Source organism: Helicoverpa armigera, chromosome 29 (genome assembly GCF_030705265.1).
Source record: "Helicoverpa armigera isolate CAAS_96S chromosome 29, ASM3070526v1, whole genome shotgun sequence".
Classification (NCBI taxonomy): Eukaryota; Metazoa; Arthropoda; class Insecta; order Lepidoptera; family Noctuidae; genus Helicoverpa; species Helicoverpa armigera.
The window spans coordinates 6,021,690-6,049,568 of record NC_087148.1 but is presented as its reverse complement, the minus strand read 5'-3'; the positions used below and the strand labels follow the sequence as shown (position 1 = coordinate 6,049,568).

At 42.8% G+C, this 27,879-nt stretch overlaps 1 protein-coding gene across 1 annotated transcript in view; it reads left to right on the top strand.

Moving 5' to 3' along the window:
• LOC110378085 (copper-transporting ATPase 2) overlaps positions 1 to 19,198 on the top strand; it is a 65,582-nt gene extending 46,384 nt beyond the window's left edge. Inside the window, exons 21-29 of the mRNA XM_064042558.1 lie at positions 2,959 to 3,112; positions 3,996 to 4,119; positions 4,537 to 6,436; positions 6,770 to 6,912; positions 7,368 to 7,571; positions 8,153 to 8,302; positions 12,516 to 12,586; positions 13,420 to 13,563; positions 17,382 to 19,198. Coding sequence (XP_063898628.1) covers positions 2,959 to 3,112; positions 3,996 to 4,119; positions 4,537 to 6,436; positions 6,770 to 6,912; positions 7,368 to 7,571; positions 8,153 to 8,302; positions 12,516 to 12,586; positions 13,420 to 13,563; positions 17,382 to 17,493 — 3,002 coding nt within the window. The 3' untranslated portion in view covers positions 17,494 to 19,198. The remainder of the gene's footprint in view (positions 1 to 2,958; positions 3,113 to 3,995; positions 4,120 to 4,536; positions 6,437 to 6,769; positions 6,913 to 7,367; positions 7,572 to 8,152; positions 8,303 to 12,515; positions 12,587 to 13,419; positions 13,564 to 17,381) is intronic.
• The last annotated feature ends 8,681 nt before the right edge of the window (positions 19,199 to 27,879 follow it).

Sequence of the window (27,879 nt, the reverse complement as noted above, 5' to 3'; positions counted from 1 at the left end):
TGGTAAGTGTACAGAGCACAACACACAGGGATATAGCACAAGCTGTCGCTGCTGACGGGCTCGGCCAGCACGCTGGGCTCCGTGCTGGCTTGCTTGCTCACTGCCGAGCTCAACTCCGAACATCCTGTCGCTTCTGGTAAGTGTACAGAGCACAACACACAGGGATATAGCACAAGCTGTCGCTGCTGACGGGCTCGGCCAGCACGCTGGGCTCCGTGCTGGCTTGCTTGCTCACTGCCGAGCTCAACTCCGAACATCCTGTCGCTTCTGGTAAGTGTACAGAGCACAACACACAGGGATATAGCACAAGCTGTCGCTGCTGACGGGCTCGGCCAGCACGCTGGGCTCCGTGCTGGCTTGCTTGCTCACTGCCGAGCTCAACTCCGAACATCCTGTCGCTTCTGGTAAGTGTACAGAGCACAACACACAGGGATATAGCACAAGCTGTCGCTGCTGACGGGCTCGGCCAGCACGCTGGGCTCCGTGCTGGCTTGCTTGCTCACTGCCGAGCTCAACTCCGAACATCCTGTCGCTTCTGGTAAGTGTACAGAGCACAACACACAGGGATATAGCACAAGCTGTCGCTGCTGACGGGCTCGGCCAGCACGCTGGGCTCCGTGCTGGCTTGCTTGCTCACTGCCGAGCTCAACTCCGAACATCCTGTCGCTTCTGGTAAGTGTACAGAGCACAACACACAGGGATATAGCACAAGCTGTCGCTGCTGACGGGCTCGGCCAGCACGCTGGGCTCCGTGCTGGCTTGCTTGCTCACTGCCGAGCTCAACTCCGAACATCCTGTCGCTTCTGGTAAGTGTACAGAGCACAACACACAGGGATATAGCACAAGCTGTCGCTGCTGACGGGCTCGGCCAGCACGCTGGGCTCCGTGCTGGCTTGCTTGCTCACTGCCGAGCTCAACTCCGAACATCCTGTCGCTTCTGGTAAGTGTACAGAGCACAACACACAGGGATATAGCACAAGCTGTCGCTGCTGACGGGCTCGGCCAGCACGCTGGGCTCCGTGCTGGCTTGCTTGCTCACTGCCGAGCTCAACTCCGAACATCCTGTCGCTTCTGGTAAGTGTACAGAGCACAACACACAGGGATATAGCACAAGCTGTCGCTGCTGACGGGCTCGGCCAGCACGCTGGGCTCCGTGCTGGCTTGCTTGCTCACTGCCGAGCTCAACTCCGAACATCCTGTCGCTTCTGGTAAGTGTACAGAGCACAACACACAGGGATATAGCACAAGCTGTCGCTGCTGACGGGCTCGGCCAGCACGCTGGGCTCCGTGCTGGCTTGCTTGCTCACTGCCGAGCTCAACTCCGAACATCCTGTCGCTTCTGGTAAGTGTACAGAGCACAACACACAGGGATATAGCACAAGCTGTCGCTGCTGACGGGCTCGGCCAGCACGCTGGGCTCCGTGCTGGCTTGCTTGCTCACTGCCGAGCTCAACTCCGAACATCCTGTCGCTTCTGGTAAGTGTATATCAATAAACGACTGAGCTGATTATGATAAAACATGTCTAAGAACCACGGCAAACAAACCATATCTAAATGTGTTCATTTGAGTTACCTATCTATCCTGTCTAACCTAATACACCCCTGTTTTTCCGTGACGGGCTATACATCCAGTCTAACAGTTCTAAATAAGTTAAATATTATTGTTCGACTGCACATATTCTGCTGACGCCGCGTTCGACACGACTGTGACCGCTCGGCATACTTTATTTAAGTCATTTAATATTTATTGTGGGTTCCATAGCAACTAAATATGTAAACTACATAAGAGGAAGGAGCATTTAACATAACCCAAGAAAGAGCAAACATATGATGGGTTCTTTTCTCTATGTAACTTTAAAGGAACAACATAATTGAAAAGTTTGAGAGCCACTGTCTGAACTCGAACCGATTTTTAAGGATGTATTTATAAGTAAATACATAGATGATGTGTGCTTACGTTTGTTACTTTTTGTCGCACGTGACAGATTTTGATGAAAAATATCAGAATAACTATTAGGCTATTTTTTCTTTGGGTACTGGAAGTATCCCTCCAAAAGTGAGTTAAAGAATTTAATACAAAAAAATAATCAAAGATAGTGTATTTCTTCTTCTTCAATATTCAATTATTTATTGCATTAATTCTTTTTTACCTATTTTCATGTTATATACAGTCGGCGCAATATATCTTCTGCTTCCATTATAATGTGGGGAGTTATAGGTGTTGCTATGTCTAAGGTGTATATTGTATTGAACTGATCAACCTAATAATTACATTATTAATACTAAGTACATGTATAGGTAGGTCGGGAGTAAGGTCGGTTTACACACTAGAAAGAAAAGAAAGAAAGAAAGAAAAACCATTTATTTGACACACAAATGACGCAAGAAACAAACACACACAGATACAAACAAATAAATCAAGGGACAATACAAAAAGAAGAACAAAAAGAAAAGCGCTGCAGCTGCGTCATTCATGTGTGAAAAGGGGCAGCGCTCAGCATAAATGCTGTGTCTCGCACACGCAGGCACGAGACAACAGCGCTGGTTTTCAGCGCTGACCCAACACATGACTTTGCCTCTCGGTACTATACAATCCTGACGCCGTTTCGGCACGTATAAAGTAAATAAATAAATTTATATATATATGTAATAAGTAAAACAACAGAAACAATAAAAATTAACGAACAATAGTACATTAGATAAAAAAACAATGAATATAAAACAAACCATAGACAAAACAAAACGAGAATATCAAGACAAAATACATAGACAAAAACAGGTGAATAAAAAAAAGAAAAGTTGAACAGAGCGCTACAGACCAGACCATAGACAGCGCGGCAAGTGAAAAGTGTCAAAGATCAAGCTAGGTTAACCGGCCAATACACTACACTATTCCTCTCTGTCAACCATGTTATTATTATTACAAACTTCTCATTACATTTACCATTATCCTCCCAGCAATAGTCCGTTGGTGCAGCGCGGCGCTGGGCGGGCACAGCGGGCTGGCGTGCGTGAGCTTCGTGGCGGCGCCGGGCTGCGGCCTGCGCGCGCGGCTGCGGCCCATGGGGGATACTGTGCCCGTGCATATAGCTAACTTTAATAATCAGCCCAGGTGAGTGTGTTGAAGAGGTTATTTATTTATTTATGCAAGGGTTTACCAACAGCTTCTGTGTACATAAAGCTTAGAAAGAAAGAAAAAAATATTTGTCTGAATGTAGTACAATTATAGGTGTTTTATACATATTGAGTGGAATCTCACACATTCTACCAAATTGGTGTACAAAATATTTGGCTTAATTAATATAATATCTATTTATCTACTTACATTTATGCGTTATTCTATGTCTATAATAATTTTCTTATCATCAAGAAAATCTTTGATCCTATAGTAACATTTATTTATTAAAAACTTAAGACTGAAGAGTTATAGGTTCATCATCATCTCCCAACTATGTGGGGGTCGGCTTCCAGTCTAACTGGGCAGCTGAGTACTAGTGTACAACATGAAGCGGCTGCCCTATCTGACCTCCTCAACCCAGTTATCCGGGCAATCCAATGTTCCTTGGTTAGACTGGTTTTGCCAAAGATATTCAATGCATCTTTCCCAGTTAGACTGGGATGTCTAAGATATACTAACAGCCAGTTTCTTCATCGAAAGTAAAAGCCAAAGTAATTCATAAAGTAAAAGTAACGGTCAAATTCGTTTTTTCAAGGCTAAAGTAGATAAAACGGATTTGTCCGTTACTTTTACTGTATGACATTACTTGGTTTTAACTTTGACGTGGAACCCGTTTACTGACTCGAGCGTCGATATTTTGTTGATTTTAGGGCGGATAAAATAGGTTTTTTCTTTTAATTGATGACGCAGGTATGTTCTGTTATTGATTCTGAACCACCAGTTTTTTAGCGCATTGCTTAGAATTTATTCCTGTTAGTTGGCAATAAATATTCTTGTTTTGTAATAACAACTATTTATTTGTGTTTGTGACCCACAGAGCAGGCAGCACGTTCATAGTGGAGGGAGTACCGGTGGAGGTGGTGTCTCCCGGCGGTGACGCGGCGCTCAGCTCCGCACACGCCGCGCACAGGCTGCACTCGCTCATACAGCCGGGGGGAGAGGTAAAACTCAAGAATAAAAAAAAACTCGATTTGAAATAGGTATCTTTTATCCGTGTAATTAAAGTAGTCCAAAATATAACGGTTATAGGTAGCAACTTTTGGTAAGAAAAAGTCAATACCTTTTCTCAGTTTATTACACTGAAAAAAGGTGACAGCGTTTCTGATATCGGGATCGCTGTAACTTTAGACATAAAGGAGGGAAAACCACGAGGGTAGCAATTTATAGCAACTAATAGCAGCTAGTAGTAATAAGGTACCAACTCTCTATATATACTTGGAAGGAATCTATAAGGAATAACAGTGAATTTGATGGACACTTACAAGCTCCCATCAAGATTTATTACCTACCTTTAGTTAAGTGCTTCCTCAACTGAAGTTTAATCAAATAAATGAACCTTTTCTTCCTCTTTTCCTCAGGAAACGGAACAAGTAGTGCTCATAGGCAACAGGGAGTGGATGTCGCGTAACGGCGTGACTGTCCCGCGCCGCGTGCAGGACGCTCTGCAGCAAGACGAGGAGTTGGGCAGGACGGCCGTGCTCGCCGCCATTAACGGTAAGCCCACTGTTGGACTAGCAGTAGTGCTCATAGGCAACAGGGAGTGGATGTCGCGTAACGGCGTGACTGTCCCGCGCCGCGTGCAGGACGCTCTGCAGCAAGACGAGGAGTTGGGCAGGACGGCCGTGCTCGCCGCCATTAACGGTAAGCCCACTGTTGGACTAGCAGTAGTGCTCATAGGCAACAGGGAGTGGATGTCGCGTAACGGCGTGACTGTCCCGCGCCGCGTGCAGGACGCTCTGCAGCAAGACGAGGAGTTGGGCAGGACGGCCGTGCTCGCCGCCATTAACGGTAAGCCCACTGTTGGACTAGCAGTAGTGCTCATAGGCAACAGGGAGTGGATGTCGCGTAACGGCGTGACTGTCCCGCGCCGCGTGCAGGACGCTCTGCAGCAAGACGAGGAGTTGGGCAGGACGGCCGTGCTCGCCGCCATTAACGGTAAGCCCACTGTTGGACTAGCAGTAGTGCTCATAGGCAACAGGGAGTGGATGTCGCGTAACGGCGTGACTGTCCCGCGCCGCGTGCAGGACGCTCTGCAGCAAGACGAGGAGTTGGGCAGGACGGCCGTGCTCGCCGCCATTAACGGTAAGCCCACTGTTGGACTAGCAGTAGTGCTCATAGGCAACAGGGAGTGGATGTCGCGTAACGGCGTGACTGTCCCGCGCCGCGTGCAGGACGCTCTGCAGCAAGACGAGGAGTTGGGCAGGACGGCCGTGCTCGCCGCCATTAACGGTAAGCCCACTGTTGGACTAGCAGTAGTGCTCATAGGCAACAGGGAGTGGATGTCGCGTAACGGCGTGACTGTCCCGCGCCGCGTGCAGGACGCTCTGCAGCAAGACGAGGAGTTGGGCAGGACGGCCGTGCTCGCCGCCATTAACGGTAAGCCCACTGTTGGACTAGCAGTAGTGCTCATAGGCAACAGGGAGTGGATGTCGCGTAACGGCGTGACTGTCCCGCGCCGCGTGCAGGACGCTCTGCAGCAAGACGAGGAGTTGGGCAGGACGGCCGTGCTCGCCGCCATTAACGGTAAGCCCACTGTTGGACTAGCAGTAGTGCTCATAGGCAACAGGGAGTGGATGTCGCGTAACGGCGTGACTGTCCCGCGCCGCGTGCAGGACGCTCTGCAGCAAGACGAGGAGTTGGGCAGGACGGCCGTGCTCGCCGCCATTAACGGTAAGCCCACTGTTGGACTAGCAGTAGTGCTCATAGGCAACAGGGAGTGGATGTCGCGTAACGGCGTGACTGTCCCGCGCCGCGTGCAGGACGCTCTGCAGCAAGACGAGGAGTTGGGCAGGACGGCCGTGCTCGCCGCCATTAACGGTAAGCCCACTGTTGGACTAGCAGTAGTGCTCATAGGCAACAGGGAGTGGATGTCGCGTAACGGCGTGACTGTCCCGCGCCGCGTGCAGGACGCTCTGCAGCAAGACGAGGAGTTGGGCAGGACGGCCGTGCTCGCCGCCATTAACGGTAAGCCCACTGTTGGACTAGCAGTAGTGCTCATAGGCAACAGGGAGTGGATGTCGCGTAACGGCGTGACTGTCCCGCGCCGCGTGCAGGACGCTCTGCAGCAAGACGAGGAGTTGGGCAGGACGGCCGTGCTCGCCGCCATTAACGGTAAGCCCACTGTTGGACTAGCAGTAGTGCTCATAGGCAACAGGGAGTGGATGTCGCGTAACGGCGTGACTGTCCCGCGCCGCGTGCAGGACGCTCTGCAGCAAGACGAGGAGTTGGGCAGGACGGCCGTGCTCGCCGCCATTAACGGTAAGCCCACTGTTGGACAGGATGCCCACTGCTGGCCTTGGGTTTTGTTGGGTCTTTTACAGGTTAGGATAAAAAAGCGTCCTTTTCCCACTGTAGGACAAGGATCCCCACTGCTGGGCAAAGGTTTTGTAATGTTTTTGACAGGATGGCATAAAGATTGTCTTTTTGCCCAACACTGGAGAAAAAATAGGTTGCTCAGATTTGACCCTGAGTGTATGATATGTTTTACAAGGTAGCAAGAGTTAATTTTGCCCACTACTGGTCTAAAAATGGGATGCCCAGTGGTAGCCTTTATTTATCTATCTTTCTAAGGTTCATATTTTTTATTCCCAGATCAACTGGTATGCACAATAGGCGTGGCAGACGAGGTGAAGCCGGAAGCCCACCTCGCGGTCTACTGCCTCAAGAAGATGGGTCTGCAAGTGTGTCTACTCACCGGCGACAACAGGAAGACCGCCGTGGCCATCGCTAGACAGGTATAGTAGACCAGCAGTAAACCGGTAGTAAACCGACAATAGACCGGTAGTAGACTGACAATAGTCCTGTAGTAAACCGACAGAAGACCGGCAGTAAACTATCAATAGACCGGTAGCAGAACGACAGTAGACTGTTAGTAGGCCGACAGTATACCGGTAACAGACCGACAGTAGACCAGCAGTAAATTGACAGTAGACTATCAGTAAACCAACAGTACACCGACAGTAGATCCCCAGTAGACCAACAGTAGATTGTTGGTAGACTATTGGCCAACAAACAGTAGACCCGCAGTAGGACAGTGGACCGTTAGTAGACTAACATTAGACCGGTAGAAGACCTACAGTAGACCGACAATAGACCCGCATAAGACCTGCAGTATACCGATAGTAGAGCAATCGTAAACCAGCAGCGCATATTAATTTCGTATAATTAACCGACTCCACACAATTTCTAGGTGGGCATCAACAAAGTCTACGCAGAAGTGCTGCCCTCCCACAAGGTGGCTAAAATCCAGAAGCTACAAGAAGAAGGCCAGAAGGTGGCCATGGTGGGGGACGGCGTCAACGACTCGCCGGCGCTGGCGCAAGCTGACGTGGGGATAGCTATAGCCAGCGGCACTGATGTCGCTGTGGAAGCCGCTGATCTTGTGTTAATGAGAGTAAGATTATTTATTATCACCATCACTTATCATCATTATATTTCATTATATACACAGAACATGTATATTACTACTCCTAGCTGTAACACTGGAGACAATAAACGTTTATTCTATTCTATCATCACTCATCACCATTTTCATCATCATCACCACTCACCATCACTCATCACCGTCATCAATCATCATCACTCATCACCATCATCATCGTCATCAAAATCGTAATTATCATCGTCATCATCATCATCGCCATCATCATCATTCCACACCACATTAGGACATCACTGCTGTATTACAAATTCCATGCAAACAAGATAAATTATTCCGGTATTTTTAAGGATTTTTAATAATTTTGTCCATTTATACTCTACAATAAATCTCCTTGGGACAATAAATTGAAACCGTATGGACAATGGATATGTTGTCGAAAGCTTTAGTAAGATCCGTAACATCAAAAATCAGTTCTCGTAATGTTTTTTATCTAAATAGTCTTAACCGGCTCTAAAAAAGGAAGTTCTCAGTCTGACCTGTATGTATGCGTGTGTGCGCCATAGTTAACTAACTAATCTTTATCTCCTTCACAGAATGATCTCCTAGACGTGGTAGCCTGCTTAGAACTATCTAGAACAACAGTGCGTCGAGTTCGTCTGAACTTCCTGTTCGCCAGCGTGTACAATCTACTGGGCATCCCGCTAGCTAGCGGCGCCTTCGCGTCTCTGGGGCTGCAGCTACAGGTACAGTCTTTATTTGCCTAGCCGTATTGTTTAGAACAACAGTGCGTCGAGTTCGTCTGAACTTCCTGTTCGCCAGCGTGTACAATCTACTGGGCATCCCGCTAGCTAGCGGCGCCTTCGCGTCTCTGGGGCTGCAGCTACAGGTACAGTCTTTATTTGCCTAGCCGTATTGTTTAGAACAACAGTGCGTCGAGTTCGTCTGAACTTCCTGTTCGCCAGCGTGTACAATCTACTGGGCATCCCGCTAGCTAGCGGCGCCTTCGCGTCTCTGGGGCTGCAGCTACAGGTACAGTCTTTATTTGCCTAGCCGTATTGTTTAGAACAACAGTGCGTCGAGTTCGTCTGAACTTCCTGTTCGCCAGCGTGTACAATCTACTGGGCATCCCGCTAGCTAGCGGCGCCTTCGCGTCTCTGGGGCTGCAGCTACAGGTACAGTCTTTATTTGCCTAGCCGTATTGTTTAGAACAACAGTGCGTCGAGTTCGTCTGAACTTCCTGTTCGCCAGCGTGTACAATCTACTGGGCATCCCGCTAGCTAGCGGCGCCTTCGCGTCTCTGGGGCTGCAGCTACAGGTACAGTCTTTATTTGCCTAGCCGTATTGTTTAGAACAACAGTGCGTCGAGTTCGTCTGAACTTCCTGTTCGCCAGCGTGTACAATCTACTGGGCATCCCGCTAGCTAGCGGCGCCTTCGCGTCTCTGGGGCTGCAGCTACAGGTACAGTCTTTATTTGCCTAGCCGTATTGTTTAGAACAACAGTGCGTCGAGTTCGTCTGAACTTCCTGTTCGCCAGCGTGTACAATCTACTGGGCATCCCGCTAGCTAGCGGCGCCTTCGCGTCTCTGGGGCTGCAGCTACAGGTACAGTCTTTATTTGCCTAGCCGTATTGTTTAGAACAACAGTGCGTCGAGTTCGTCTGAACTTCCTGTTCGCCAGCGTGTACAATCTACTGGGCATCCCGCTAGCTAGCGGCGCCTTCGCGTCTCTGGGGCTGCAGCTACAGGTACAGTCTTTATTTGCCTAGCCGTATTGTTTAGAACAACAGTGCGTCGAGTTCGTCTGAACTTCCTGTTCGCCAGCGTGTACAATCTACTGGGCATCCCGCTAGCTAGCGGCGCCTTCGCGTCTCTGGGGCTGCAGCTACAGGTACAGTCTTTATTTGCCTAGCCGTATTGTTTAGAACAACAGTGCGTCGAGTTCGTCTGAACTTCCTGTTCGCCAGCGTGTACAATCTACTGGGCATCCCGCTAGCTAGCGGCGCCTTCGCGTCTCTGGGGCTGCAGCTACAGGTACAGTCTTTATTTGCCTAGCCGTATTGTTTAGAACAACAGTGCGTCGAGTTCGTCTGAACTTCCTGTTCGCCAGCGTGTACAATCTACTGGGCATCCCGCTAGCTAGCGGCGCCTTCGCGTCTCTGGGGCTGCAGCTACAGGTACAGTCTTTATTTGCCTAGCCGTATTGTTTAGAACAACAGTGCGTCGAGTTCGTCTGAACTTCCTGTTCGCCAGCGTGTACAATCTACTGGGCATCCCGCTAGCTAGCGGCGCCTTCGCGTCTCTGGGGCTGCAGCTACAGGTACAGTCTTTATTTGCCTAGCCGTATTGTTTAGAACAACAGTGCGTCGAGTTCGTCTGAACTTCCTGTTCGCCAGCGTGTACAATCTACTGGGCATCCCGCTAGCTAGCGGCGCCTTCGCGTCTCTGGGGCTGCAGCTACAGGTACAGTCTTTATTTGCCTAGCCGTATTGTTTAGAACAACAGTGCGTCGAGTTCGTCTGAACTTCCTGTTCGCCAGCGTGTACAATCTACTGGGCATCCCGCTAGCTAGCGGCGCCTTCGCGTCTCTGGGGCTGCAGCTACAGGTACAGTCTTTATTTGCCTAGCCGTATTGTTTAGAACAACAGTGCGTCGAGTTCGTCTGAACTTCCTGTTCGCCAGCGTGTACAATCTACTGGGCATCCCGCTAGCTAGCGGCGCCTTCGCGTCTCTGGGGCTGCAGCTACAGGTACAGTCTTTATTTGCCTAGCCGTATTGTTTAGAACAACAGTGCGTCGAGTTCGTCTGAACTTCCTGTTCGCCAGCGTGTACAATCTACTGGGCATCCCGCTAGCTAGCGGCGCCTTCGCGTCTCTGGGGCTGCAGCTACAGGTACAGTCTTTATTTGCCTAGCCGTATTGTTTAGAACAACAGTGCGTCGAGTTCGTCTGAACTTCCTGTTCGCCAGCGTGTACAATCTACTGGGCATCCCGCTAGCTAGCGGCGCCTTCGCGTCTCTGGGGCTGCAGCTACAGGTACAGTCTTTATTTGCCTAGCCGTATTGTTTAGAACAACAGTGCGTCGAGTTCGTCTGAACTTCCTGTTCGCCAGCGTGTACAATCTACTGGGCATCCCGCTAGCTAGCGGCGCCTTCGCGTCTCTGGGGCTGCAGCTACAGGTACAGTCTTTATTTGCCTAGCCGTATTGTTTAGAACAACAGTGCGTCGAGTTCGTCTGAACTTCCTGTTCGCCAGCGTGTACAATCTACTGGGCATCCCGCTAGCTAGCGGCGCCTTCGCGTCTCTGGGGCTGCAGCTACAGGTACAGTCTTTATTTGCCTAGCCGTATTGTTTAGAACAACAGTGCGTCGAGTTCGTCTGAACTTCCTGTTCGCCAGCGTGTACAATCTACTGGGCATCCCGCTAGCTAGCGGCGCCTTCGCGTCTCTGGGGCTGCAGCTACAGGTACAGTCTTTATTTGCCTAGCCGTATTGTTTAGAACAACAGTGCGTCGAGTTCGTCTGAACTTCCTGTTCGCCAGCGTGTACAATCTACTGGGCATCCCGCTAGCTAGCGGCGCCTTCGCGTCTCTGGGGCTGCAGCTACAGGTACAGTCTTTATTTGCCTAGCCGTATTGTTTAGAACAACAGTGCGTCGAGTTCGTCTGAACTTCCTGTTCGCCAGCGTGTACAATCTACTGGGCATCCCGCTAGCTAGCGGCGCCTTCGCGTCTCTGGGGCTGCAGCTACAGGTACAGTCTTTATTTGCCTAGCCGTATTGTTTAGAACAACAGTGCGTCGAGTTCGTCTGAACTTCCTGTTCGCCAGCGTGTACAATCTACTGGGCATCCCGCTAGCTAGCGGCGCCTTCGCGTCTCTGGGGCTGCAGCTACAGGTACAGTCTTTATTTGCCTAGCCGTATTGTTTAGAACAACAGTGCGTCGAGTTCGTCTGAACTTCCTGTTCGCCAGCGTGTACAATCTACTGGGCATCCCGCTAGCTAGCGGCGCCTTCGCGTCTCTGGGGCTGCAGCTACAGGTACAGTCTTTATTTGCCTAGCCGTATTGTTTAGAACAACAGTGCGTCGAGTTCGTCTGAACTTCCTGTTCGCCAGCGTGTACAATCTACTGGGCATCCCGCTAGCTAGCGGCGCCTTCGCGTCTCTGGGGCTGCAGCTACAGGTACAGTCTTTATTTGCCTAGCCGTATTGTTTAGAACAACAGTGCGTCGAGTTCGTCTGAACTTCCTGTTCGCCAGCGTGTACAATCTACTGGGCATCCCGCTAGCTAGCGGCGCCTTCGCGTCTCTGGGGCTGCAGCTACAGGTACAGTCTTTATTTGCCTAGCCGTATTGTTTAGATTTCTGACACTTACGCGAATATTAGACATTTAAATAAAACTACTTTTACGGATTTTATCGCGGTTATATTTATATTATTTCATCCTGACGTTTCGGATCCTTTACAACTTCCATGGTCATGGGCAGACTAAGGTGTTGCCCTTCTTAATATTTTAGTTACACACAGTACCCCTAAATTAGAGTTATTACATAGCCGTACCTATTGTCTTTGTTTATACGAATGTGTAGCTCTTAATGAGATGGACCAATTTGGACTGACTATAATAATTTGGCGGTTTTTATTATGTAATTCTCTCTTCTTTAATAGTCCTATACCTCTGTTCTTACTTCTATCATTTTTTACCTATGTTTATACTTATTTATAAGCTCTACATTTTATTTTACCTATGTTTTACAAATAATAAATACTTTGACTTTGACATATTTGTCCTTTACGTATTTTTTTATTTTATATTATGTGTCTGTCTTGACATGTTCTTTTCCTACATTTATTTTCTTGATTAAGATTGTTTAACAGCAGAATTTCTCATATTTTAGAACAATAAGTGTATTTTTATCAGTTTTTATTCTGTAATGGTAAAAAATGTCTCATTTGTTTGACAGCCGTGGATGGCATCAGCTGCGATGGCGATGAGTTCAGTGTCAGTCGTGTGTTCCAGTTTATTGCTCAAAACGTGAGTTGCATTATTATCCTTACTAATATTATAAAAGCGAAAGTTTGTGAATGTATCTTTTCATTCCTTTACGCACAAATCTCTGACCAGGTTTTGAATATCTATACTTCTATACTAATATTATAAAGAGGAAAACTTTGTTTGTTTGGTTGTAATGGATAAACTCAAAAACTACTGGATCGATTTTAAATATTTTTCTCCACTAGAAAGCTATATTATCTGCGAGTAACATAGGCTATATTTTATCCCGTTGCGGGCAGTAGCTCCCACGGGACGCGGGTGAAACCGTGTGAAAACGGCTATTAGCTTATACAACGGAATAACGTATAGGCTACCTTTTACCTGGATGTTGAATTCAGTTTCTACGGGACATGGATGAAATCACGTTAAATAGCTAGGTATATACTTTTCGTTCCCGAATAAAAAGGACTCTATATCGTTTCCAGATTTCGTTACATATTGTTTTACAGAAGTTGTTGCGTGTACTTTTCGCAATCGTGTTATTTTGCGGGAGTGTACCTATGCGGTATGGCATTTTGTTCATCAACCGTAGGACGTTCCGCAGAGTTTTGGTGTTGCTGTGACATCATCCTCCGAGCCTTTTCCCAATCATGTTGGGGTCGGCTTCCAGTCTAACCGGATTCAGCTGAGTACCAGTGCTTTACAAGAAGCGACTGCCTATCTGACCTCCTCAACCCAGTATCCCGGGCAACCCGATACCCCTTGGTTAGACTGGTGTCAGACTTACTGGCTTCTGACTACCCGCTGTGACAAAGTTACCAATATTTTCTTTCTTTCTTTCTTTCTTAGATATTTTATTTTTTATTTTCCAGTTTCAAAAAGCCGACGATAGAGCAACTCCGCACAGCAGAGTACTTACAGTCCATCCACCTTCAAGACTTGGACTCTGTGTCCGTGCACCGCGGCCTCGACGAGCGCCTCGACCCCGTCGAGCGCGGCGCCTCGCCCCTCGCCAAGTTAGTACTAGTGTTCAGTAGATACTCTCAGTTGTTACATACACCTGCAACACCTGGACTCTGTGTCCGTGCACCGCGGCCTCGACGAGCGCCTCGACCCGTCGAGCGCGGCGCCTCGCCCTCGCCAAGTTAGTACTAGTGTTCAGTAGATACTGTCAGTTGTTACATACACCTGCAACACCTGGACTCTGTGTCCGTGCACCGCGGCCTCGACGAGCGCCTCGACCCCGTCGAGCGCGGCGCCTCGCCCCTCGCCAAGTTAGTACTAGTGTTCAGTAGATACTGTCAGTTGTTACATACACCTGCAACACCTGGACTCTGTGTCCGTGCACCGCGGCCTCGACGAGCGCCTCGACCCGTCGAGCGCGGCGCCTCGCCCTCGCCAAGTTAGTACTAGTGTTCAGTAGATACTGTCAGTTGTTACATACACCTGCAACACCTGGACTCTGTGTCCGTGCACCGCGGCCTCGACGAGCGCCTCGACCCGTCGAGCGCGGCGCCTCGCCCCTCGCCAAGTTAGTACTAGTGTTCAGTAGATACTCTCAGTTGTTACATACACCTGCAACACCTGGACTCTGTGTCCGTGCACCGCGGCCTCGACGAGCGCCTCGACCCCGTCGAGCGCGGCGCCTCGCCCCTCGCCAAGTTAGTACTAGTGTTCAGTAGATACTGTCAGTTGTTACATACACCTGCAACACCTGGACTCTGTGTCCGTGCACCGCGGCCTCGACGAGCGCCTCGACCCCGTCGAGCGCGGCGCCTCGCCCCTCGCCAAGTTAGTACTAGTGTTCAGTAGATACTGTCAGTTGTTACATACACCTGCAACACCTGGACTCTGTGTCCGTGCACCGCGGCCTCGACGAGCGCCTCGACCCGTCGAGCGCGGCGCCTCGCCCCTCGCCAAGTTAGTACTAGTGTTCAGTAGATACTGTCAGTTGTTACATACACCTGCAACACCTGGACTCTGTGTCCGTGCACCGCGGCCTCGACGAGCGCCTCGACCCCGTCGAGCGCGGCGCCTCGCCCCTCGCCAAGTTAGTACTAGTGTTCAGTAGATACTGTCAGTTGTTACATACACCTGCAACACCTGGACTCTGTGTCCGTGCACCGCGGCCTCGACGCGCCCCCCCGTCGAGCGCGGCGCCTCGCCCTCGCCAAGTTAGTACTAGTGTTCAGTAGATACTGTCAGTTGTTACATACACCTGCAACACCTGGACTCTGTGTCCGTGCACCGCGGCCTCGACGAGCGCCTCGACCCCGTCGAGCGCGGCGCCTCGCCCCTCGCCAAGTTAGTACTAGTGTTCAGTAGATACTCTCAGTTGTTACATACACCTGCAACACCTGGACTCTGCACTTTTTAGGTATTTTAGGGGCCTTTTTAGGGGGACAATACTACAAGCTGTTGAAAAATGAAAAAATCATATTTATAGTTATCGGCACGGATAATGAGCTCTCGGCGAAAGAGTGAGGATCGCTTTGCGCACTGTACACATAAGGCAATAAACCAATAAATCACTTCTGCGCAGGCGAAGGTCAGGGCTCAATATCCGTGCCGATGACTATAGTGTATTTTTATCACTTTTTAGGGGGACGGTACTTCCGGCTGTTAAATCAAGCAAATAATATACTATTGCTTTAAGTAAAGACTTGTCATTGGCTTCCTGATACATAATCTTGCGTTATTCGTAGTTATTTTAGCTGTAAGTCTTCCTTGTTACATAAGTTAATAAATAAATATATACTAAAAGACAACTTGGGCCTCTAGCGATTTGGTACTTTTTATGACAATAATACTGTCAGTTTTGGTACAAAATTAACGTAAATATATGAAAAAGTATTTAACACACTAAACATAATACAAAATTAACTAAAATTTATGAAAAAGTATTTGATAATGAATATATATGAAGAATTAACTATATGCTTTAAATTGTATAACAGCAAGAGACAATAATGTAGTGCTTTAGTTAGGTTAGGTTTGAAAAAGTTAAAAACTTCGTAAACACCATCTAGCCATTTCTTTGTCGTTATAGAAGATATTTATTATCAATTAACTATTATTTCATAATTATTTCACTTCCATGTCTTTTTTCACATAACCAATACAGATTTTTATTATACTATACTACACATACATATCTTTATAAAATTGATTCATAAAACATTGATTTTTTTTTCAAAATTATCTCATTCATTCATATATATAATCTATGTTTTCTCATGACTGGAATTCCTGAGATTTTATACATTGTAAGTATATTAGTTATAAGAAGCTTCAACATTTTGAAATGGAAACTAGAATTTTTCAAAGTAGTCTCAATACTATATTAAATGAATGTGCCAACGCAAATTGAACTTTTTTAGCCCGGCGTTTTTTTTCTTCTTGAAACATCTGTTTATTTTGAAAATTCATAGTAACTAGTTGTTTTAAGAAAACTGACGTTTATGTTGTCGGCGTACTTGGGCCTTAGTCTATTTTCATCTTTTGCTTAGAATATACGTATAACTTAGATTAAAAATATACTTTCTTTAAATTGCAAGTAGGTTTTGTTGCTTTCGTAATTTTTTTGTAGCATTTAGAATCGATTTTAACCACTCGAATTTACCAGTATTTTTACACTAATAAAGATTGGTTTCACCAGTTTTGGTTTTACATAACTTAAATATAATAAACTGTTAGTAAATAAATATAATTTCCAAAAATAAACTTCTGACAATGTTGCTTATCCCGAAAATGGTGGAACTATCAAAAATAATTTTCACTAGTCTTTACTACCACATCTTTTATCTCCCTCTCTCTCATGGCACACTGTGTATCTCTATCTCTTTCTAACTTGACTTTTTTCTGCCAGCAAAAACCGTGACTCGTGGAAATCGGCTCTGTTGAAAGTGGAAGTATAAAGTATGTAGTTTATATAGAAACGTGTTTGTGTGTCTGTCTGTGTGTTCGTGTGTTTTCTTGTTCGTTTGTGTGTCAAAGGGTGTTTGTCGTTAAGGTTTTTTTGGTTATGCTTAACGTTTGAAGGATTTTCGTGAGTAACAAATAGGTGAAAATATTATTTTTTATCCGACTGTTAAGAAGGGGTATAATTTTTAGAGAACTTGGACATATATGTACCTAAATAATACATACAACCTATTATTTACATTGCCGAATGCATGTTATCCAACTGTGAAAATACAGGTAATTGCAGTGGAAATCTATACAAATATTGTTAAGCTGAACTTTAATTTGTTTGTTTGCTTGCTTGAGCGAACTTCAGGTACTGCTGTGCTGATTTGATAAATTCTGTCCATGTTAGATAGCCTATTTTTATCTATTTTTTATCCGGATGTGTGAAGCGATTCACTCAACGCGGGTGAAACCGCAGGCAACGGCTAGTAGTACGTACATAATATATTGTGACTAAACCGTATCTTGCAAAAATACAATCCAACTTCGAAATTAATGCATCTGTGTGCAAATAGTGTTACTGTCTTGAAATTTAATTGTATTTCTGGGTTTTTGAGAATGTTATAATTCACGTTTCTGGTGGTAGTTTTGGTAATATTTCTGTGGTTTTAATAACGGTTTTTGTGGTATTCTGTGTTATCGCACGTCTTTTCTTGTAGCCTTAAGTTTTTCTGTTTCCATTTCATACTTTTGTTTTTCTTTCCTTTTCTTTAAACTTAATTTTTTAAATCAAATTAAGATTGATTGCATGTTTAAATAAAATAATTTGCATAGACCCCCTGAGAGTCAAATGGGCTGATTTTTAACGGCATTCCATAAAATTCCAGACCCACCTACCCAATCTGACTTTCCATTTCCATTCCAGGTTATTCCACCGCAGTAAGCAGCCCGAAGGCTGTCTCCTACAAGAGGAGGACGATCTGATGACCGTCTCCTTCATCCCCAAGAGACGCCAGGAGCCCAGCATCAATGGGTGATAGCCCAGCAGTGGGGTTGGGCAGTGGGATCAAATCCAGTGGGTAGGTGAGCTAAGTAGATGGCGCTTGAGACAATCAAATTGATGATTTTTCATCTACTTAGAGAAAGGAGGTTTTAATTTCGACTGCTTTTTTAGGACTGTTGTAGGTATTGATTTATTTGAGAATGTAGTTTTTTTGAGTTTGGCATTCAATTAGCTTGATTTTTGTGGAAAATAATGCGTATTAAGTTGATCTTGCCAAATTTAATTACGATATTTTTTTTTTAATGAAACAGACTGAACTAACTGTGTGAAAAATATGATGGAAATGAAAATATACTCCTTTTTTCAGTTACATAAAATGTCTTCCTAGATCTTGTGAATTGTTATAGGTAGTTTAAAAACACTATCCTAGTGACTCCAAAATTTTATTTTTTTTAATGCTCAAATTCGTAACTGACAGTGAGTTTAACTGTAAAATTACCTATTTTTAAGAAACAGCGCCATCTACAAAGCAAAATCCTATCAGTTTAGCAGACAATGCCGAGTGCATAGCTTGTATGTGACGGACAGTGCAGTGTTACAGTGAAACTAAGAGTAAAGACTGATGTGTTTCTGTAAATATTACGTGTGTCGGGCAAAGTAAGAACTTAGGCGGTATGTGAAATGACTAGAGTATATTTTTTGACAATGTGTGATTTTGTGATTGTTTTTAAGGGTGGATTTTGTTAATAATACTATTGTTTTTATTATCAGAATATTAACTATTTTGTTATATGCTAAAAATTAGTAAAAACTGAGAAAAGCTTGGATTTTTTAATTAGTGAGATCAATTTTATGTTCTAGTCATTTCGCAAGATCGTCAGTTTATTAGTTACAATGCTACCTAGCCTTTAGAAGCTAACAACTTTAAGTTAACAGAATATATCGCTTTATATTTTAACATTTATTATAAAATTTCGTACAAAAGATGCCTTCAAAGGTAAAACAAAAAAAAAACTTCAAAAATATTATATTCACAATGATATAATTATCAATGACGAAAACCTTATTCAAATTGGCACTACAATTTTTGAGAAAATCATGAGCAAACTATCTAAAATGTTCGAATACTGAATTTTTTTTTATCACTATGAAATAATCCTGTGAAACTACCAGCAATTTTATTTAAATTTAAATACCTTGCCAAACAAATGATTGTACTGGCAAAATGTTTTATATACATATTTTAATCATTAAAATATTATTCCATTTTTATAGAAATGAATCCATAGATCAATAGTTACCAATTTGTACAAAATAATCTTTATTATACGTATTTTAATACTGTAAATTATGTTGATTTCAATAATCATGAAAAATAACTGCAATAAAGAAATCTTACTGAAACAATTTACAGTATGAAAATACAAGAATACTGCAATTATTATATATTTGTTAACAACCTCATCACTATTGGATCAGCCGTTCTCGAATCGTTGACTGGTTTGAGAAAAATTAATAAATGGAATATATATTTTTTCGTGACAAGCAAAGCCAAGAGAAAAACCTAGTAAATTATAAAATATTCAATTTATTAATTTCTACTCAACAAAACGAGAACTTTACAATAGACAATTTTTATTAGTATTATTTTGATATCAAGTCATTGGCACTTTAAAAAGTATAAATTCACAATATATTACGACATCAAACTACATAAAAATACACTCTTTTGCAAAAAAAACGGGCGCCTTTCCGAAATCTTAGTTTTAAGGACTTTACGTGTATTTCAAAGGGTTTTGATGATTGTAGTATGTTTCTACCGTCAAAAGAGTGAGCCGAGCATGCGTGAGAGTGTATTCTAAATTTGAATTTTGTACAATTGCTTAGAAATTAGTTAAACCTTGTTTTGGACTAATTGCTGACAGAAAATTCGTCGGTGTTTCGAAAAGTTTTTGAAGTGATTTTCAGGAAAATGATAATGCAGTTTTAATTAATGATTAATGTACTTTTTTGTTAGATCAAAATATTTTTGAAAAACTATGCGTATTTGTTAAAATTTTCACCTGCTCTAAATGGGCTATACTGATGGTTGATGGCAATGTTAAGAGTTTCGGTATTTTAGTGTAAAGCGTTCTATTGTTTAGATATTGTACCCACGTGTTTTAAAATATCGCTTTTTCATAATTAAACACTATTTAGAAGAGTATCAGTACCTTTGGCTGCGACAAAACCAATTTAAAGTAAGCAGTGCCGATCACAACTCGTCTCCTATCGGACTTTGATATTTTTAAAAGTCTTGAAATTCTACAAAATACAGAAAATAGCGCATAGACTGTGAGCACGAGGTCTTAAGGTCTCGTAATCACTGATTTTTAAACAACCTCGTCTCTTGGGAAACTCCGTAGACCACTGAAGATCTATGAGTCTGAGCGTTCAAATAGCGTGTTTTCATCCTATGGACATTTTATTAAATAAACTTGCCTACAATGAGATTTTCTGGCATCTACAGCACTTTCCTGCTTAAATCATAACAATAATTGGCTATCTGCTCATTTCTTAAGAAACATACGTTTGGCCAATAATTTTGAATTCTTGACTCCCTTTCAGCTAAATCGTCGTTTAGTAACCCGATACCTATGGAGTTATCGAGACCTTCAACGCGGCAATAATTTGACTTTTCAGATAGCTTTAACCCTCTTCATCATTTTTCATGTGGTAAAAATTAACATTTATCACAAAATTTGGTATTTTTTAAATGTCAAAGTCCGATAGGAGACGAGTTGTGATCGGCACTGCTTACTTTAAATTGGTTTTGTCGCAGCCAAAGGTACTGATACTCTTCTAAATAGTGTTTAATTATGAAAAAGCGATATTTTAAAACACGTGGGTACAATATCTAAACAATAGAACGCTTTACACTAAAATACCGAAACTCTTAACATTGCCATCAACCATCAGTATAGCCCATTTAGAGCAGGTGAAAATTTTAACAAATACGCATAGTTTTTCAAAAATATTTTGATCTAACAAAAAAGTACATTAATCATTAATTAAAACTGCATTATCATTTTCCTGAAAATCACTTCAAAAACTTTTCGAAACACCGACGAATTTTCTGTCAGCAATTAGTCCAAAACAAGGTTTAACTAATTTCTAAGCAATTGTACAAAATTCAAATTTAGAATACACTCTCACGCATGCTCGGCTCACTCTTTTGACGGTAGAAACATACTACAATCATCAAAACCCTTTGAAATACATGTAAAGTCCTTAAAACTAAGATTTCGCACAGGTGCCCGCTTTTTTTGCAAAAGAGTTTATATTTAGAAGTCATACGGGGTCTGTCGTCATAAGGGGTCTGTCGTCATAAGGGGTCATGAGTTCTTTGAAGAAATGACCCCATAAAAGTATTTTTCATTTGGTTTATATGAATAATATGTATAGTGCTCAATGACTTGGGTTTTTTATGCCGTCAAAAGTGACATTATAATTTTTAATAGATGAAATACAAGTTTTAAATAATGTGTCGTTAATTCCATTAAGAAACTAGGCATTTTATTGCTGGGATTTATCAAGTATAATTGTTTATGTGATATAGCAAATATTAATAATAGAAATGACGTCTAGGACAATTATTATCGGCCACGGCGGCTGTTCTCATATAAGGTGATCAGCCAGCTGCGCAGGACATGTTATAGTGCACGCACATTTGCGCAGACACAGTTGCACTCACTATTCCTTCACTCTCAAAATAATGGAATTAACGACACAATTATAAATAAAGACTTGTCTATTTTGCGTTTATAAATAGCTATACATTATAACGTTTTTTATAAAATGTATGTCGTCATACATATTTGGTTTATTTGTTTAAACGAACATCAATATAATCGTGTATCGTATTTATACCGCTATTCTTATTGTAGATTTTAATATGAATATATTTTTGTAACAAAATATAAAGAATTAATTTTTATTGTTGGCTTTTATTTCACCTCTACTTAACTTTATTTGTCTGTGAGTAGAGCAAATACGCTAAGGGCTTGTCCAGAAAGGGCGCAATACGCGCGAATCACGCGCGAGTCGAGGGTCTGGCGTTATGCACGCGATTTACGCGCGTATTTTGAATTCGCGCGATGCATGTGGACGCGATGTATTCGTGCCTAGTATCTCAATAGACGAATTCGCTTCTTCTGGACAAGGTCTAAAAGGAGCTGGAGCAATTAAAATGTAATAAGATATAAGGTAGGTAGGTATTCAGAATCTGACAATTTATCAAGGCCTAAAATTACCAAATCTGACAAATTATAGGACGTTATAGGAGTACATAAAGAAGTTTATAGAGGGAGTATATAAGGAATATAAGTAAGTATAAGAGGAAGTATATAAGTAAGTATAAAAGGAAGTACGTAAGGGGAGTACATAATGAAGTACATAATGGGAGTCCATAAGGAAGTTTATAGATTAGAGAAGATAAGGGATTTACCAAGACTCAAAATCGTTTGTTGCCCGTGGTACTACCAATAGTACTACCAGTAGTACCACGAGCAAAATTTTCTTCCCGTAGTACTACCAAGCGGTCTGGTAGTACCACGGGCAAGAAAAAACTACCCGTGGTACTACTGTCAATATCTTAGGTTTTTTTCAACCAATTTGTTAGTTGATATCCTTATCCTACTTACAGAATTTAAATATAATTTTTTTTATTTAAATATATTTTGTACTATTTCGTAAATAGATCTTGCTCGCGCAAGTTTTACATTTTAATTTCATTAATTATATTGTTTCTAATACAATTTCTGAACGCATCTTTTCTAACATTTTATACTTCCGCAACCGCACAGTATGAGTTGGCTATCCTTCCCTTTCCCTCCTATCCCGCTACAATACACCAGAAAGAGAAGGAAGATGCGCCGCGCGCACCAACTCTCGGCGCAACTAGCGCCGCAACGCTCCCGCCGTTGTATTCTGAAAACTTTTCGAATCACCGCCACACCGCTCCGCATTTTATGTGAAAATAAATTAAATAACCGCACCGCTTCATCTCAAACCGCATAAAATCAGTGTTAGTGTAGCCGGCACACAAGAACTAATCGTGAGTGACAGTGTACCTATTTAACCTACGCGTAGAGGAAACAGCATCGCAGGCCTGCGACAACGTGCTCGTCCACCATCCAGCGCAAGTAAGTCCTTATTCCTTTCACCAAAACCCTTTAGCTTCACTCATACTGTGTCTCGGTTCGCCTAATCACCGACCAAGCTATTTTCCCGCACCCGCTACGGTCCTTCGACACAGCCCACCACACGGGTGGTGTAACAACACTGCACCATAATTTTTTCTGGTCCAAATCGACCTGGATCCCAAGAATCATTGATCTTTTCTCATTATTTTCCCGCATTCTATAGGTCTTTTACCTGGGCTTTAGGTCTAAATACCTAAGTTCGTAAAATCGTCATGTTGTATGTGTGCATTCTCGAACATTCCCGCTAGGTACTTACCTAAGTACTTGTTTGACTGAGAACTACTGTATCAACTTAATACCTACTGCATTGTAATAGTATAAGTAAATACCACTAATATTAGTCAGTTCATTCAGTTTCTATATAGTTTCTATATATTTCAACCGCATTCTTTTGTTTAGTCGCCAACTAAATACCTATTTTACACACCATATTTTCTTATTATTCCTTTCTACCTTCTTACCTACCAACATGGAGGATATCAAAATAAAAGTTAAAATACTGCAAGCAAAAAACAATGCTATTTACGAACGCTTAACTTCATTGTATGAATCTTCTAAGAAAATAAATATAAATAATATGGAGCTTCGTTCTGCGGAGACATTCATGGCAGACACGGAGATTCTTTCTGTAATCCGCCAGGAATTTAGTTCCAAGCTTGATAAACTAAACGCATACCTTTTACAATTAAATCCTGATCATGCAGTCGAATATAGTAGCCTCATCTCATTCGACGGTGTTTACACTCGTGTAGAACGAGTTCATTCTCTTATCATGACTTATCGTTCAAAATCGTCGACGAGCTCAACGTCGCACGACAACGCCGCGCAAAATAAAGGTGTAGTCAAACTACCACCGATTCACATTCCTTCCTTTGATGGTAAAATAAATAACTGGCCGGTTTTCTATGAATCATTTAAATCAAATATCCACAATAATTCTAATCTTACAGATTCCCAACGAGTTCAATATTTAGTAGGTAGTCTCAAAGGCAACGCTTTACAAATTACCGCCGGAATTATTCCGTGCGGAGAAAATTACTCAGCTATTTGGGACAGTTTAGTAAAAAAATACCAAGATAAACGGGTACTTGGTTCGCATTATCTTTCTAATATTTTCAATATTAAACCCGCAATTAACAATTCTATTTCATTGAATAATTTCATAGAAAGTTTTCACGCGTTAGTTTCAGCTTTAGAACAATTACAGATCAAAGATTTAAAAGATTTTATTTTATTAATATAGCTTTGAAAAAATTAGATCCTACTACAGTACAATTATTTGAAATGCATATGAGAGATGAGGAGATTCCTACTTACACGGATTTCGTTGAATTTATAAAATCGCAAGTTAATATATTAGATCGCACAACATCATCTCGATACGCTCTAGTGAGTAATCACCCTAATAAAAGTATTTCTCCCGCGCCGCGTACTCAGTCACGTGATACTAGCACGGTACATACTTTCGTTACTTGTGACAATAATAACCAGTCTTGTTTGTATTGCAGTAAACATGATCATTTTCAACTTTATATTTGTCCATCTTTTCAATCGCTTTCACCCAATTCGCGTTTGGATTTTATTAAAACCAAACGGGGATGTGTAAACTGTCTTAGTGCTACGCACACTGCTTCACAGTGTAAATCTATACATACTTGTAAACAGTGTAATAAGAAGCATCATTCACTTTTACATCTTGATAATAATAACTCGCAAACGCAGCCTTCTCGCGCGCCCACGGTCGAGTCGGCCGCCGCTGTCGCTAGTTCCGCGACCTCACAACAGGTGGCGCTGTGTGCATGCGCTAGCGTAGGTTTAATAGATAATGCTTCTCAAAATAATATAATTACGGCCGCTTGTTGTAAAAAACTGCAATTAGATATTAACCCGCTTTCAAATTCATTTATAAAGGGCGTTGGAACCTCATCGCGTCCTATCTTAGGTTACGTTGATATAATTGTTTCCGCGAAAGACAAAACAATTTCTTTCAAAATTACCGCGCTTGTTGTCGATTGCATAACAGATAACTTACCATCTCACTTTGTTGACACTTCTACAGTGCAACATTTGTTCGATTTACCGCTCGCTGACCCACTATGGCATATACCTGGTGAGGTGGAATTGCTGCTAGGGGCAAAGCTGTTCCCGTATTTATTATTAAATAACAAAATTATCTCACCTACCGCGCCGTCCGCTATTGAAACCGTGTTTGTTTACATTCTTATGGGTGAGGTACCCGCTAGTTTATCTAACAAAAATTATAGTCCCGCATCCAGTGAATTAAATACTGCCTCAAATTTTTCTACCGCATTAAACATCGATAATACTCATTGTTTTCTTACTTTAGAAGAATCTTTACATAAATTTTGGAACATCGAAGAAGTACCTTCAAAATCTTTCATGAGCCCTGCCGAACTTGAGTGTGAGCAGTTGTACGCTTCTTCTGTATCACGCGACGCTAGTGGTAGGTATTGTACCGCGTTACCTTTTTGTAAAAATCCAGATTCACTTGGAAATTCTTATGCTGTCGCTTATCGGCGTTTTATTCATTTAGAAAATACTAAACTTCGCGACCCTGCTTTGCGCGATAGTTATAACAAAATAATTAAAGAATATCTCGATCAAAACTATTTAACAGAAATTACGTCTAGTTCCTCTTATAAATCAGTAGGTTATTTTATACCGCATCACCCTGTTATTAGAGATGATAAACAAACCACAAAAGTCCGCATTGTCCTTGACGCAAGTGCTAAGTCTCACAATGGCGTGTCATTGAATGATCTGTTGCATACAGGGCCGAATTTACAGGCTGATATATTTTTATTACTTTTAGATTTCCGATTGTTTCCTATAGCAGTTACATCTGATTTAAAACAAATGTATCTTCAAGTGGCTGTTATTGATGAGCATAGAAAATACCAAAAAATATTATTTCGCTTTAATACCGCAGAACCTATTCGCGAGTTTCAATTTAATCGCGTCGCATTTGGTCTGAAGTCCAGTCCCTTTCTAGCCATGCGCACTGTGCGCCAGCTATCAGAGGATGAAAAACATCGTTTCCCTCGCGCGTCCATCGTTGCTTCGCATGATCTTTACATGGATGACCTGGCTTATTCCATGGAGGAAGCCAAGGTTCTTTCCGCTGAACTCATCGACTTATTTAAGGCCGGGGGCTTTGACCTTGTGAAGTGGGCAAGTAACTCTCCGGAACTACTTGATGCCGTTCCACATTCTAACCGCTCTTCCATTAACATCTCTGATGGGGACAATATAAAAATTCTCGGACTCAAATGGATTCCTTCCGAAGACTGTTTCACTTTTACCACATCTGACTTAGATAAACGTTGTACTAAACGTTCCATACTTTCCACGGTTGCTCGTCTGTGGGATGTTCTAGGTTTTGTTGCTCCTGTAGTTTTATTCGCGAAGTTACTTATTAAAGAATTATGGAAATTAAATATAGATTGGGATGAGACTCCGCCCGATTCTATCGTGCATCTCTTCCAGCAATTTAGTGAGCAATTACCTTTACTTTCTACGCTAAAGATACCGCGTCACGTAGCCGTTTCTATGGGTTGCGTGATTAATATAGTAGGTTTTGCTGACGCCAGCATGAAGGCATATGGCTGCGTCATATACTTACATGTCACTGATACAAATGGTAACACACACGTATCTTTGGTGTGTGCTAAATCCAAAGTCGCACCTGTTAAGGTCGTATCTCTGGCTCGTCTAGAGCTATGTGCCGCTCTTCTTTTGTCAAAATTAATTAAACTAGTTTATGACACTTATCGCTCCCGTACCGCTATTAATAATATATTTGCCTTTTCTGATTCTACTATTACGCTTTCATGGATTCATTCCTCACCGCACAAATGGAACACTTTTGTCAGTAAGCGCGTCGCTAAATGTCAAGAAAATCTTGATCCTAAATATTTTTATCACATTAACGGTAAAGAAAATCCTAGTGATTGTCTGTCTCGAGGTCTTCTACCTGAACAGATTTTAAATCACGATTTATGGTGGCATGGCCCTGAGTGGCTTATGCTCCCAACCGCTGAGTGGCCTATCACTCCTTTTGTGTCTTCATGCAACGAACAATTACCTGAATTTAATAGTAAAACTTTAACGTTAGTTACTACCGCTTCTGAAATCAATTTAATATATAACCTTTCTCAAAAAATTTCCTCGCTAAATAAAATATTACACATAATACTCATAATAGTATACATTCTGAGATTTTTGCGCCTTATTCCTTATGACAAATTACAAAAGGTTATTACTGTCCGCGAGTTAGCTGCCGCTGAGACTTATTTGATTCGTTGCGTTCAACGATATCATTTTAAGCATATCTACGATGAAATTAACAATAAAAAACTTTCCACACAATTTAAAAAACTCGACCTTTTTATAGACGAGCAGGGTATAATTAGAATCGGAGGCAGGCTTTCCAATGCTGATCTTCCCTATGAGGCTCAGCATCCCGCACTCTTGCCAAAAGGCGATAAATTTACACATATTCTAATAGATTATTATCACCGCGTCTTCTCTTTTGCGACAAAAATATTGGATCCTCTCTTCTAGAGGTGTTATAAGAAAGAGATTACATGCTTGTAACTTCTGTTTTAAACTTTCTCCTTCTCACTCCAACCCAAAAATGGCTGATTTACCCGCTTGTTGCGTACAAGAGACTAAAGCTCTTGTTCATACGGGTGTGGACTATGCTGGTCCCAAAATAACTTTATGTAGACGCCGAGGTAAAAAAAGTCAAAAGGCTTACATAGGCCTATTCATTTGTTTTGTTACCAAGGCAGTTCATATTGAATTAGTCACAGACTTATCATCTGATACATTTATCTCCGCTTTTAAAAGATTTATTTCCCGCAGAGGACCAGTTTCTTGTCTATATTCAGACAACGGAACAAATTTCGTAGGAGCCAAGGCTCAATTGCAAGAATTATTTGCTGACCGCTACCGCATAGACTGGAAAATGATTCCACTCCGCGCTCCCCACTTTGGAGGGTTGTGGGAATCCAATATAAAATCTATAAAAACTCACTTATACCGCGTTATTGGTTCCCAACTTCTTACCTATGAGGAGCTTTCGACTGTTCTCACCGAGATTGAGGCAGTTCTAAACTCGAGACCGCTTTGTGTCCTGAATGAGGATCCGTATC